This window comes from Dipodomys ordii, unplaced genomic scaffold (genome assembly GCF_000151885.1).
Source record: "Dipodomys ordii isolate 6190 unplaced genomic scaffold, Dord_2.0 Scaffold122, whole genome shotgun sequence".
Taxonomy (NCBI): Eukaryota; Metazoa; Chordata; class Mammalia; order Rodentia; family Heteromyidae; genus Dipodomys; species Dipodomys ordii.
In genome coordinates this window covers 3,011,484-3,026,984 of record NW_012267338.1, presented here as the reverse complement: position 1 = coordinate 3,026,984, position 15,501 = coordinate 3,011,484, and the positions used below count along the sequence as shown (strand labels likewise).

At 41.1% G+C, this 15,501-nt stretch overlaps 1 protein-coding gene across 2 annotated transcripts in view; it reads right to left on the bottom strand.

Moving 5' to 3' along the window:
• Herc3 (HECT and RLD domain containing E3 ubiquitin protein ligase 3) overlaps nucleotides 1-15,501 on the bottom strand; it is a 109,829-nt gene that overhangs the window by 37,324 nt on the left and 57,004 nt on the right. For both annotated transcript variants that reach the window (XM_013029773.1, XM_013029774.1), the window contains 6 exons: nucleotides 12,997-13,121; nucleotides 12,390-12,449; nucleotides 8,415-8,526; nucleotides 7,111-7,300; nucleotides 4,618-4,781; nucleotides 4,368-4,481 (listed from right to left, as the gene is read on the bottom strand). In XM_013029773.1, the coding sequence (XP_012885227.1) occupies nucleotides 4,368-4,481; nucleotides 4,618-4,781; nucleotides 7,111-7,300; nucleotides 8,415-8,526; nucleotides 12,390-12,449; nucleotides 12,997-13,121 (765 nt within the window). The remainder of the gene's footprint in view (nucleotides 1-4,367; nucleotides 4,482-4,617; nucleotides 4,782-7,110; nucleotides 7,301-8,414; nucleotides 8,527-12,389; nucleotides 12,450-12,996; nucleotides 13,122-15,501) is intronic.

Below are 15,501 nucleotides of genomic sequence, written 5' to 3'. Positions count from 1 at the left end.
CAAAAGAAAAGCCTTTTCTGAATGATTTCCTCATGCCATGTGCTATTATCTTGATGACAGCATTGGAAATGCATAAGGACAATATGAAGAGGGAAAAGCAGTCCTGCCAGTGAAATGCTGCATTCACCAAGGAAAAGGCCAGGGGCCTGCTGGGCTGCAGGACGGAGATTTCCCAGCAGATGAGAGAAGAGCTGAGTCATGCAGGCAGCAGGCCTGACACACGGGCCGGGCAAGAGGCCGGCCTTGGTTCCTGAAGAAACGCTGTGGCCACATTGGGTAAGGGAAGCTAATGTGCATTTTGATTTTAGTGCTTTGTTCAAATACAATTTGCAAGTTTGTTTTGCTTTCAGAGTTGTTTAAATGCTGTATGAACATGAAGTGCATACTTCTTTCGTGTGTATGCATATTTCAAGGAAATCATTCGCAGGTAATTACAATTACAATCTACCCTGTTAATCCTTTAGAACTGTATTCCTTCAGGGATTGTAGAACATTTCTCTAACGGGAGCAACCATAAGCACAGACAAACTGCGGTCCGGTGAAACCAGATATGGAATCACGCAAACATCATCCGGGCTACTGTGACTCGCTCTCATGCCTCCAGAGCTAATTATTCTGAAGAACTGAAATTGTCTGAAAGCCACAGCCACCCCCACCCTGTTACACGACACTCCGCAAAGACCCCTCTAGGCTAAGCACCTACAACACACAAAGCATCCTGGGGAAGCAGGCTTTAAACTGAAACCAATATTTAGAATTCCATAATCTCCCTCTCAGGAGAAATTAGTTAATTCCAAGTACCATTTCACCAGGGAAAAGATACTAGATGCATGTCCGTATACCCCGCAAGGTAAAGGTTCTAATACTGAATGTGAGAAAAACAATAATGAAATTGGCTAAGGCCTGGACATAAATTCTTAAGTTGTTGTTGTTCCAAAATCTACTCAAGAATAGTTTGAAATCATCCTTACAAGAATGGACACGTACAGGGCTTCAGGGGCTCACGCTAACTACTCAGGAGGCTGAGATCTGAGGATCACAGCCCAGGCAGGAAAGTCCATGAGACTCTTATCTCCAGTTAACCATCACAAAGCCCAAAGTAGAGCTGTGGCTCGAATGGTAGAGCACTAGTTTTGAGCAAAGAAGCTCAAAGATAGTGCCCAGGCCTGAGTTCAAGCCTCAGAACTGGCAGCAAAAACACACCCAAACAACCAAGAATGGACAGGCACAGAAGCAGAAGAACTCAATGGGTCAATGACATTTTACATCAAAGTCCTCTACACAGAAACACCCCTAAAAAGAAAAGTGTGACCTATGAGGAGGCTATACCTGCACACAAGCATCTGAAAACTTTCTCTGCTCCTATCCAGCCACAAGGAGCTCTTCCCTTCTCCCTTCCTATACACAGCCCCCAATACCGACAGGAGCTGGGAGGAAGATCTGTGCCGACAGCTAATGACCTCCCTACCGACTGACTGCTCAATGAACTCTTTTGGCACAAACCAGTGCCATTGCATTGGCTTCTCTGAGCACTGGGCAGTGAGCCCTTGCTGGGTACAAATAATAATATACCTTCCCTGTTTTAAGAACTGGTATTGTGTTGGGGTTATAGAGGTATCTGAGTCATCAACAAAAGCTTTCTATCTCTTGACTCTATGTAATCCCAGAGAGGCTACTGATCTTAGGGGCAGCATATCCCTAAAAATGAGCTTCACAAACTTAAAACTAGCAACAGACCAGTGAATCTCATTTGGAAGGTCCCTGTCTAGAATGGAGTTGCATTTTGACCTAAATTCATTTTTTAAAGTATATGTAATAGAAACAGTGATCCAATAAATGGTACAGAGTAGAAGAATTAGGAACACCATAGTCCCTAGTGTTTCCAGTTCTTTGGCTCTGTGTGTGTGTGTGTGTGTGTAAAGTCAACATTCCTAAATGTGTCTGTGCAGGTGGCATTCACACGCTTGCAGCACAGTCTGCCTCTCCTAGGTCTTCCTAGCCTCACATGTGCACACCAACGGTCCTTGGGCCCAGAGCCCCGTGTGCCGCATCTCCTACTTGTGCAGCAAGATGCACACTTTCTGGAGCTTTCATTTTTGAAGGGAGGGGTGTGTGTGTGTGTGTGTGTGTGTGTGAGAGAGAGAGAGAATTCTTCACATTTGCTGCCCTCTACAGGAGAAAATAAAGATGCTCACTGTGTGTGTGTGTGTGTGTTTGTGTGTGTGTGTGTGTGTGTGAATTCTTCACATTTGCTGCCCTCTACAGGAGAAAATAAAGATGCTCACTCTGTGCCATCTGATTTCCAAACACAAATGATGGCAGGTTATGAACGGAAATAAAATAAGTCACTATCACCTCTTCTGAAAATGGGCAAAAATCAGCCACTTTAGAATGTTCCTTCTGCATTCATGTTATAGCTCTTTGTAATTTCCTCTTCACTGCAGCCTCTGGACTGAACTAAACATTCTGCCCTCTTCCACTTGAGCCACAGCGCCACTTATGGCTTTTTCTGAGTAACTATTGGAGGTAAGAGTCTCACAGACTTTCCTGCCACCAGCACCTGGCAAAGTATATAAGTTTGTCTGATTTGGGGAGGGGAAAGGGAAGCACAGAAATGGTGGGACAAAGGGCAAACAAATTCAGCAGTAAAACATATTAGACACTATGTTGGAAATGAACTATACACTGGGGTGAGGGCAGTCAAGGGGAAAAACTATGAGAGAACATGACACTGTTCAAAAGGAAATACATTCATTACCTGAATCATGATCTGTAACCACTCTATATATCACCTTTACAATAAAAATAAAAAACAAAAAACACCACATTCTGCACAGGTGGACCCATGTCCACAGCATGTCTCCACCCCCAGCACTAGTCCAGATCAAAGACACATTAGGCCCTCAAAAATGCTTAGTTAGAAATAACTGCTGAGCTCCTTATAGGCTAATCAGTCTGCAAGGAGGCCCTTCTAGCCTGCTCCCTTTTGGTTCTGACAATATGGTTACAACACCTATCACAAAGGAGAATGCTAGGCCTAAAAAAACTAGGTAACTTGTCTGAGACCGGAGTAGTAAACCAGAAATGAGACTTCATCCCAGTTTGTTTTGTCTGAATATATCCTCTGCCTATTTGCTACACTACCTAAAAATTAACATGGTAAATCCCTGCATTGTTCATTCCTCCTACCGTGCTTTACAGTGATTAACATAACAAAAAAATAAGAAATAGAAGTTTTTAAGCAAAAAAAAATCAAGATATCAAGATACATACATTTCAATTTCTAATTATACTATGCTTTCTACAACAGAGAAAAATTCTACTGAAATCCTGAAAGTCCACACACTAAATCAAGCTAATTGTGGTAACCAAATTGCTACAGAGGAGATAAGCATCTATGATTCAAGCCCTAATTTTACTATATGTTATGAGAAAAGAATCATAAAGTAAAAAGTTATTCATTTAAGTGACTCCATTCAGAAACCACAATCATGATAATGCAGTTTTGGGTTTTGTTTGTTTGTATTTTGTCTGTTGTGAGGCTTGAACTCTGGGCCTGGATGCTGCCTCTGACCTCTTTTGCTCAAGGTTGGTCCTCCACCAGTTGAAGCCACAGTGCCACTTCTGATTTTCTGGTGGTTAATTGGAGAAAAGCATCTCATGAACTTTCCTGCCCAGAGTTGGCTTTCAACCGCTACCCTCAGATCTCAGTCTCCTGAGTAGCTAGGTTTACAGGCATGAGCACCAGCACCTGGCAATAATGCATGTTTTTAACATAACTTTAATATAATTACTCTTTTAGGATCGAGTCAAAAAAAAGCTTAGAAGCCAGATAATAGGCTTTTCTAACTGACTGAATTTTTTTAAATTGTGGTTAAAAATAAATGTATAACAAATGCTATCATTTTTAAACATATAGCTCAGTAGTATTAAGTATATTCATACTGCTGTATAAAAGATCTCCAGAATGTATTAATCTTGCCAAAGGGCAGATTCATTAAAAAAAACAGCTCCCATCTCCCTGCCACCCACCCCTGGAAACCACTGCTTTAGATACCTTAATTTTTTTTCTTTATTGGCTTGTTTGTTACATGCCAAGCATACCCTTTAACACCAAGCTTTAGCCCCAGTCTCGCTAACATAAAATGTATAACATTCTGCATGACTACTTATTTATGACTTGTGGTGACATTTATGATCACCTGAAGCACTTTCAGGCTTCAAGAATGCAAGAGCTAGCTAGATGAGAGACAGGAATGATGCTAAACATCAAAAACCAAGGCCTAAGTTGTGTGACTTAGCTGTGCTCTTCTTGTCCTGACTTGGACTTTGAAAATAGCCGACTGAAGCTTCCCAGGAATTCTTACCATTCCCGCTTGATGCAAGAACCACATGAGGTAGTCTTCCTGAATGTCCACAAGGTTAGAAATCTCAGGAATGTAAAATGTATCATATTCCACGTGCTTCACCTTAAGATTTACCTATGAAGAACAAAATAAGAACCAAAGTCAGATGATGATTTCCCAGGGGAAATCCCAGGAGGGCACTTCACCTCCCCCCCCCCCCACACACCAATCTGGGTCACTCCTCTCCCCATCAGCTCCTTAATATGCTCACCTTGTATAACTTCTCCAAGAGCTTGAGAGCTGCTGTGATGTAATTGTCAAACAGTGCAGGAAGTAAGAACGTCTTCCTTCCCCTCAGGAGATAAAGGGCTGCACCTTTATAGAGGTTTACCAGCTTCATGAAATATTTTGGGCATACCTGAGACCACCAGTTATCTTAAGAAAAAAGAAAAGACAAGACATGCTTCAGCACACAGCAAGTTTTTACATCCTCTGCCTGCTAGCTAAAAACTCCTATGGCTAGAAGATAAAAATTAGTCTAAATTGCAGTTTCCCAAAGTGGACTTTAAGAAGAATTCATTAGAACATTTCTGGCAAAAGCAGCAGTTGTACAAGAATCCCTGGGGCTTTCTTTTTTTACAGTGCTTCATCTGAATTTTCTCAAAGACTCATGTTGAAGGAAAACCTAAAGTCTCAATTCAGAAGATACTTAAGTATCTTCTGAGGCAGGAGGCATACCCACTGTGTTACTCCCAAAGTGTTTTGTTCTACGAGATTTTTTTGTTTTTCATTTCGGCAGTACTGAGGTTTAGAAGCAGGGCCTTGTGGTCAGTGGGTGCATTACTGTTAAGCCATGCTTCCACACGTGTTTTGCTTTGTTGGCAGTACAAAGGTTTGAATTTAGGGCCTCACTCTGGCTAGGCAGGAGCTTGACCATGTGCCACACTTGCCCTTTTGTGGGCTGGTTACTTTTGAAATAGGGTCTCACTGCCCTGCCACATACTTGGACCCTATTCCCCCTACATTTTAGGCTTCCTGTGGAAGCTGGGTTGACAGGCACATGCCAGTTTTTTTTTCTGTTGATATGGATTCTTGAGGGCTTTTCTGCTTGAGATGACCTAGAACCTCAATCCTCCCAACCTCAGCCTCTCACGTACCTTATATATGGGCGCATACCATTACACCCAGCTATGGGTTGAGGAGCCTCATGAGCTTTTCTGCCAGGGCTGGCCTCAATCTGTGAACCTAGTGATCTTATCCTCCCAAGCAGCTAGGATTACAGGCAGGAGGCTCTGGTGCTTGTCTTCAAGTGGTGTTCTCATGTGCTAGTCAACACCATTCCTAGCTGCCAAGGAAAAACCCTGCACCAGGGATACAACAGACACCTTGCCCATGGCATGCATCAATACAGAAACCATTCTTTCCCTCCATGAGGCAAAATCAGTGGGAAAAAAATCCCTTCTGCTTTTTTCCCCAAACAATGCTTTCTCCTAGCCTCAAAGATTATACCACTGGCTTCTTTCGTCAGAAGTAAACTCAGACATACTGAAATATTTAAACAATGCAATAATAGGATATCTGAGATTACTTTCACAATATTCCATAAAAAAATTAAAAGGCGAAAAGGGAGGATACAATAAAAAGAACAATGTATTGGCAACTCTTGATTTGTTTTGACGGTTACATATAGTGTTCTGTCTGCTTTGGGGTAGTCTTTTAAATTTCAATAATCCGGTTTAAAAGCAAATTAAGATTAAAATTGGACAAGTCTGATTTCTTTGTATTATTATACCCTGAAAAATTAAAAATAACAAAACACTAAACCCCCCCCCCAAACTTAAAAGTCAGGTACTATTTCTTCAGAGATTGCTACTGCTCTATCTTATAATTATCAGAAACAAATGAAGGAAAAAAAATGGGCCCCAGAGGCTTTTGACCTTAAAAACATGAAGTACTAATATGTTACTAAATGCTTTCAATATTATTTCTATTTTTGTCTCTTGTACAAAGGCAGAAGCAACAAGGAAAAGCCAGAAGCAGGTCTCTTCACTTCAAGGGGAGACCACGCTCAAGTCACAGCCCAGTCCGTCTGGAACACAGAAGTTACTGAGTTGTAACAAACACCTAAAAAACAAAAAAAAAATTACCAAGGGGGGGGAAAAAGTAAAAAGACAGGTGACAGACTTTCTGCACGTGATTAATAAAAACATCTCAGGCGCCGCTCCCATGAGAGACACTCTCCAATTCACTGAGGAACGGAAGGTTCTTATCTCAGCAAAGTGTCCGGAGCCTGCAAAAATCAGGGTAGACTCAACTGTCCTAAAAAAGAAAAAAACAAAACAAACATTTGGTAAGTCCCCACTAGGTCACTTGTCCCCTCTCTTTCTTGAAGATCTCAGTATCACCAAACCTGTTCACCTCACTCCCACCCCCTAGAGTTGGTTCTGGAGAAAGAAAGAATAGAGACCTGTTTTTGAAGTGCCACTAACTACAAGCAAATGGGAGAGGGAAAAAAAAAAAAATAGTTTAAAACTGAATAATCTAACTTTGTGACTTGCTTCTAATCAGGACTAATTTGGCATGAGTTGTTTCAAACTGTAGGGAACAGTTTACTTTGGCCAAATTTACAAACGGAGTTAACGGTTTATGTGAAAGTTTTGCAATGGCAAGCGAGACCATTCGATCTCAATCCACGGAGGGCTAGCACACACACTGACAAAACAGGTGAGTCCAAAGGCGCTGGTATTGAGTTTAGCAAATTCACCTAATACTTTGCTGGGGTTTGTATCCAGCCGCAGAATGGCCATTGCCAAGGGAATAGTCAGCGATATGTAATACTTGGAATCTTGGAGCAGGGGAAATTCAGGGAGTATTAAATAGATCCTCATGGCTTCGACATCTGGTGGTGAACTTGACAACTGAGGAATCAGACAACTTTGAAAGCTGTTTAAGATCTGTATGGAAGAGACAAGCAATGAGAAATGCAAACGTATCGGATCCTTAGCTAATGAATCTCTACATTCATAAGTTTGGTCAGTAATGTACTGGGCCACTCATGAACCAGCCCTAGTCCAAGCTTTCAGAAACAATCAGGGATAGGAAACACTAACCATTCCTATGCCTAGAGAGCTTTTGTTCTGGGGAAGTGAATCCTTAGAAAGGATTTATACATATGAGAAAGCAAAACTGGTAGCCAAGCCCCCAAATGAGTACTTTTATAAAATTAAAAGTATATTTGTATCAAGCTTGTATCTCCTTTCTTCCCTTCCTCTTAAAAGTTGAATTCGTTGATAGGACAAAGGGTAAACCAATGCACCAGTGACACTCACCAGCCACTATGTTGGAAATTAACTTTAACACTTTGCAGGGAGGAGGGGAGTCGGAAGAGGGGGAGGATGTGGGCAGAATGGGTGAAAATGAGGGAGGGGATTTAACACTGTTCAAAAAGCAATGTGCTTTACCTATGTAACTATAACTCTCTGTACATCACCTGAACAATAAAAAAAAATTGGGGGGGGGGCCCGGTCATGGGGCCTGAACTCTGGGCCTGGGCACTGTCCCTCAGCTCTTCAGCTCAAGGCTAGCGCTCTATCACTTGAGCCACAGTGCCACTTCCTGCTTTTTTCTTTTTGCTTATCTGGTGCTGAGGAATTGAACCCAGGGCCTCATGCATGCAAGGCAAGTGCTCTACCAGTGAACCACCTTCCCAGCCCTAACAATAAAAATTTTAAAAAGTAAAGTTGAATTCTTGCTGGCTCATGCCTGTAATCCTAGCTACTCAGGAGGCTGAAATCTAAGGATCAATGTTCAAAGCCAGCCCGGGCAGAAAAGGCTCCGTAAGACTCTTATCTCCAATTAACCACTCAAAAAAGAAAGAAAAAGGAAAAGGAAAAGATCAGAAGTGGAGCTGTGGCTCAGAGCGGTAGAGCACTAGCTTTGAAAAAAAAACTCAGGGACAGTGCCCAGGCCCTGAGTTCAAGCCCCACAATTGACCAAAAAAAAAAAAATTGAACTCTTCATATAAAAATGCATTTTCAAGAATTAACTTTATAAAAGCAAGCAACCTACCTGTTCTAGAATCATGGCATGCTGAGAGTTCATTAACTTCTCAAATAACACTCTAGTTGAGTTCAGGTCAATCCCAGGGATTTTCGGACTTGTTTTAAAATGTTCATCAATTCTAAACAAATAAGATGTACATAATGCATACATATGCATGCAATAAAAGAGAGGCAAACATGCTGATAAAGGCTATAAAGAGATAAACGAAATAGTTTATCCATTCTGATCAGATTTGAATTTGATCAGGTAGAATAAGATCAACACTTTGGATAGTACTCTAATGAACACTTTTTTCTGCCACTGTGATGCACTGAGCTACACAGAGACCCAGCTGGGTACAAAAAAAAAATCCTCTATTCAAATATCCATCCATCAACAAACGGAAAGTACAATCTCCTATTTAAAGCCTTCCTTAACAAGAATTAAAAATGAAAATTAGATTTATAGCAAATGTAAAATTAATGTCTCTCTTATTTAATACAAGAGATTCTAATTACATTCACCCAAGGACCAACATTACTGCAAACACTTGTTATTAAGTCAGATTGATAACTTTAAATGGGCTTAGCACTTAAGAGGCTTTGAGAATGTCTCTTAAATTCATATATATACATATATATGTTATTACATGTACGTTATATTACATATAATTTATATATAACATATATATAATGTCTCTTAAACTCATATATATATATAGATAGATAGATAGATAGATATAGATATCTTGGTAAAACTGTTTTTCCTTTTTTTTGGGGGGGGGAGTATAGGGATTGAACTCAGGGCTCTGTGTTTGCTAGGCAAGCACCTTACCATTTGACCCATACCACTAGTCCCGTTTTGCCTTGGTTATTTTTGAGGTAGTTCTCACATCATTCCCAAACCAGCCTGAGCTGTGACCCTCCTACCTGTCTTTCACTGTGTGGCTGAGGTACACACTCAGTTATTGGTTGATTTCCTGGGTTGGCCCTTCCAATCTTTACATCTCAAATACCTAAAAATAACAAGCTTGAACCTCCATGCCTAGCATGGTTTTCATTTTGATTGGTTTGCTATCATGCATCTTCTATGTAATGAATGAACAGGCTTCCTGAAATGATACAAATTGTAGAACAACAACAACAACAAACAGCTGGGTGCCACTGGCTCATGTTCATCCTAGCTACTCAGGAAGTGGTGATCAAGGGTATCACAGTTTTGAGGCCAGCCAGGCAAAAAGTTCACAAGACCCCCATCCCAACCAATAGCTGAGCACAATGGCACCAGCTACATCAGGAACATAAATAGGAAGATCATGATGCAAGTTAGCTTTGGCAAAAAGCAAGACTATCTCAAAACCAACCAGAGCAAGTCGGGAACTGGTGGCTCAGACCTATAATCCTTGTCACTCAGGAAGCTGAAATCTGAGGATCATGGTTCAAAGCCAGCCCATGCAGTAATGAGACTCTTCGCTCCACTAAACTACTAAATAGCCAAAACCAGCGCTATGGTTCAAGTAGTAGAGCGCTAACTTTGAGCAAAGGAGCTAGAGACAGCACTCAGGCCCTCAGTTCAAGCATCAGGACTGGCAAAAACATTAAATAACACATAACCAGAGTAAAAAGGGCTAGGGGCATGGTTCAAATGGTAGAGCACCTTCTCAGCAAGTAAAAATCCCTGAGTTCACAACTGTATGGAATGCATGGCACTAAAATGATTAGCTCAAGTCTGGCCAAGAGCCACTTTCAACCTTCAAAAAGCTATCAGAACGATAGAAGCTTGGCACTGTTGAGGTTAGGAACAGACAATTCTTTATTGAGCAGATGGGACTGTAGTGTGTTTAACAGCACCTCTGGCCTCAACCCACTGGATTCAAGAATGTACCATCTCCATTGCAATGAACTAAAACATCAGCCGCAGTTGCTTAATACCCCCTGGGGAGCAAAGTCTCCTGAGGGAGTACTGCTGCTCTGGAAGAACGACATCCACAGAAGCCAGAATATCTTTCCCAGGAGGAAAAGTAAACCACGTGAATACATCTCTGAACAGAATATAAACTGAGTGATCACTACTCTAATGATGCAAGCAAATGACTATACTCTCTTAACTGAAGAGTTAATGAAGAAACCACTTGAAAACCAGTTAGCAATACATAATGGGAGGAGGGGATTGGAATTTTAGGTTTCAATTTGACTGGATTAAGTATACACTTCTCCTTCTCTTCTCTCCTGGCCCCTCTCTTCCTCTTGGATCTGGAACATCCTTCTTTTACCTTTGGACCTCAGAACTCCAGGCTCTCTGGCTTTTAGGCTTTAGGATTTGAATCAAACCCTTTACTTCATTCCTAGCTTCTCAAGTTTTTATATACCAGCAGTTCCCTTGGCTCCAGACTGAGCCAAACTTCCAGCTGTCTAATTCACTAGCTTCCAAAAGGTGTATCTGGGAGTGCCCAGTCTCCACAATCATGCGATGCAATTCCCACAGTAAATCCCTCTCACCCATCCATTCATTCATCCATCCATCCATCCATCCATCCATTTTATTCCTATGAAGAACTTTGACTGACACAGGAGCTGAGAGACACGAGGAAGACAGAAGATTCACACAAGAACTAAAGTCTAATACAAGGAAGACAGAAGATTCACACAAGTCCTAAAGTCTAATTCATTGCTAAGTTTTTGATCTTGAATGATTCCCTAAATGCCAACATGTTGAAGGCTTGATTCCCAATACATAGCACCACATGGAGATAGTAAAACCTTTTTTGGGAGGGCTAGAGAGGGGACATGGAAGGAATTTAAAGAAACTGAGTAATGTGACCTTGAAAGGGATATTGGGATCCCAGCCCCTTTCTATTTCTCTCTTTTGCTTCCTGGCCACCATGAGATGAACAACCTCCACCACACTCTCCCGAAAGGATATACCTCCTCCCAAAAGACCTGAAAGCAATATACCCTACCTGACAAAATAAACCTGTCTTCTTTTTTAAGTTGACTATCTTGGGTATTACCCTAACAGAAAGCTAACTAACACATTTGTCTTGAAATCTCATTAGTCTGATCATTGGAAGAAAAAGACTAAGAGATGATCAGGACTTGGGGATCACCAAAGATCTGAACCCTTGGCAAGACCCTTTTGCTGTACCAGATTCCTGAGGGAGGTATCTGCAGAAGAGATAAAGCCAAACACACACACACACACACACACACACACACACACACACACACACACATTCTATTTGCTGTCTGGGAGTTCAGCTTCAAATATAATTTTTAGGTGAGCTGGCTGGGACCCAAATCCAAGAAGCTTCCTTGAAGCATCTCCCTGAGCTCATTCATCTGGAGAAATATGAAAATGCCCATATGTAAACAAATTAATCAAGAAAATTGTTTTTTTTGGAGGGGGGTCCGGTCGTGGGGCCTGAACTCTGAGCCTGGGTGCTGTCCCTCAGCTCTTCAGCTCAAGGCTAGCGCTCTACCACTTGAGCCACTTCCGGCTTTTTTCTTTTTGCTTATGTGGTGCTGAGGAATCGACCCAAGGCCTCAGGCATGCAAGGCAAGCGCTCTACCACTGAACCACCTTCCCAGCCCCTCAAGAAAATTCTTGAAGAACAAATAATGCACATCAAACATTGTACATGGAAAGAACATTTGAGAATATTCTAAAATTCTAACTCCGCATTATATCAGTTCTTCCTGAGTTACACTGTCCTTACTCTGGATTATATCAATTCCTCCTGAAATATACTGTCCTAACTCTGGATGACACCAGTTCTTCCTGAGACACACCCTCTGTCTTTCGGAATCTTCTCAGCCAACCAGCCTTGAATCAGTGCTGCTCTGCCAGCTGTCCTCTCATTCATTATTAGTTGACATTTTAATTCTTGCATACATTCATTGGATTGTGGCCAGCCACCATCAAAAATGAGCAGAAGTCTTTCACAGCTTTCAGTGGGTAAGCATTTGTATCACGTTTGTTTTTAAAGACTCTTAACTCACTTACTTTTTTTCAAGAAAACTTCCATTCCAACAGGCTGCAGAAGATAATATCTGGACAACACCACTACTCAAAAGAAGAAGAAAAAAGGAAAAAAGGAAAGAAGGAAAGGGAGACAGAAAGAGAAGAAGAGGGAGGAAATGAGAGAGAGAGAAAGAAAATCTTTAATAATTACAAAAGTAGGGTATGACTATCTTAACTAATCATTTTGAGTGAGAAAGTGCTACAAGCAATTCAGATTAGGTAGGATAACAATGGTCTTAGATTCAGGATGCTTTGGAAAATGAATGTGAAAAAAATTCGCTGGGGTTTCATAAAATAAGACTGAGCCTTTTTAGCAGAAAGGCCAACTCAGGTATTACTTACTTGGGACTTTTAAGACCTTACACTAAATCAGACATGTTGACAGGCATGACAAGTGGGCATTAATCCATTGTTATTGAGAGAGGAGTTGCTAATTGGATCAAACCCTGAAAACTGTGCAAACACTGATTTCATAAACATACAATTCCATTTATCTTTCCATCCTCAACATGGAAGCAGGGACCATCACTAGACTAAAAAGTTCCAATATACTCTGCAAAAGCTAAAATGAAGGTGAGAAGCCACATACTTGATTGTATTTGCATTGTTGTGTTCTGAGAGTTTTTGTCTCCAAACTGCTATGGTTTCATCATTTATTAAACTGGTATAATGTGCTTGGCTCATGGTTCTGAAGTCAACAGCAGGAGAAGAACTCTGGAGAATTAAATATGACAGAAAAAAATAAGTTAGCAGCACGGATCCTTCTCCTCTCCCTCCTCCCCACCCATATACTCTCTACCCACCGCGTTGTACTCATGAACCAGCCCCTGGGGTGCCCTGTCCAGATCCTTCACTCTCAGAATGAGGTACCACACCCTCAGCTACTGACAGCTCACCTGGAGAGGTCTCCAAGCCTGGTCCTTGAGCTACTGCTTCACCCTACTATATTCAATAGTGGTTACACAAAAGCCTAGTTCCTTTTGCCTCAACTCAGAGCTAGCTGGAAGGCCCTTCCAACTTCAGTGCCTCCTCCTTCTATGGGACAAGCTGAGGTCTCCATTGTAAGCCCAGCCCCGATCCCTTCACCAAAGGGGATGTTGTTTTAGACAGCACACATCTCAACACTTGGAGCCTCAAAGTCTGTTTCTTAGAAAAACTGACCCACTGTGACTTTCCCAGATTTTTTCCCCTTTTCTTTGAATCACAAGCAAGGTTTTTGGACTATCAGTGATGTGCCATAACTGTTCGCTAAAATCCAATAAAATGTATTGTTTTAAAAATCTGTTCAGTAATAATCTATATTGCAATAGTTTGTGAAAATGTAATGCCTCGTCATTTCTTGCTCTAAGTATATGCCCATGAACAGATGAGAAAAGTGGTCCTGGGACATCAATAATGGCCTGGAAAGGTCTGAAAGCTGCCCAGGGCAAAGTACAACTTTATTTAGTGAGAGAAACAATATATGTAAGGACTTTCACTTCCCACAAAACTGCTTATATCCAAGTTATATTCTCCAAACTCTGTTCATGATCTGGATCTAAGAAAATGATGCTTGTCACTAAGATGAAGGGAAAAGTAATACTAAAACACTCAAGCATTTTTCCCCATTTGTACTTATATAAACTATAACTTTAAAAGTAAATTCCCCTGCTACTTCCCCATGGTTGTGAATGAAGATACCCTTCAGTGAGAAAGGAAAGGGCATGTAATGTGCAGACACCTGACGAAATCTTTGATCCTTGACAACCATTCTATTAAAGTGGCCACAGATATATAACCAAAGAATACAAATCATCATAGGACACACTGTACTTGTCGATTGCGTTTCTTTGCAACTTATGTAAATTTTAGTTGTTTCCTCTATTCAAAGTAGTAACTGCACATCAACAATAACTGAAGATTACAAAAAGTACATAGACTTAGAACAAGTTTCTCACTTCATTGTATATCCCATAATCCACAGATGCCTTCAAGAACCAAGAAAAAGTACCACTGTTCTAAGCCTTCCCCTCCTTCAATGCTGAGGATCCAACTCCTATCTGCTAGCTATACTCTCTACAACCAAGCTGTACTCCAGCCCTCAATGTCTCCCTGTTATAAACAGGACAAAAAGAAAGACTTGCTCCAGGTCTCTTGGTTCTGACTGGACTGTTAAAAATCTCAGTGACGAATACAGACCAAGTGATTCAAATTCTCTAGAAGAGCACTGTCAAAACTCTCAGATAATTCCAATGGACAAAGAAATCACTGCTCAATTAAGAATAATTTAAAAGGCTGGGTACTGGCGACTCATGCCTGAGATCCTTGCTACTCAGGAGGATAATAAAACTGGAAAATCATGGTTGGAAGCCAGCCTGGAAAGAAAAATCCAGAGACTCCATCTCCAATTTAACCAACAAAAATCCAGGCTGAAAAAAAATCCAGGCTGGAGTTGTGGCTGCAGTGATAGAGTGTCAGCCATGAGTTAGTAAGCCAAGTAACATCAAGAATTGAGTTCAAGCTCCAGTACTGGGGAAGGGATCAAAAAAGACAATTATGGAGGCCAGCAGGCTTCGAGGCAGGGACGGACACACACAGATATCTGCACTCAACTCCAACCCTATTCCTTCTTCAATCATGTCCAGAGAACAAGATGAAAGAAAAGGTATGGTCTTGTTTTAGACTCACTAACTGCCAAAACCTACAACCAAATACAGCAAAGGAGTGAAATAACTGTAGCTGAATGCCAGCAAGTGTCGTTAATTTAAAAACTTAAGTGTGAAATGCTATAAAATTTGAAACTTTTAAGTGTGAACATGATATCACAGTAGAAATTTCACACACGAAACCTTGTTTCATGTGCAACATTAGGTAATACGTTGTATAAAATTGCCCTCAGAGCCAGGTGTGGTGGTCCATGCTGATGATCCTACCGCCTGGAACTGAGGTAGGAGGATCATGAGTTTGATGCAAGCCTGGGCTTGATAGCAAGACCCTTTCCCTGGCACCTCCAAAAAAAATTACCTCCAGGGCTATCTATAGATGTATGTGAAACAATAAAATATAAATGAACTTAGCTTCAGTCCATCTCCAAGATATCTTTTTTTTTTTTTTT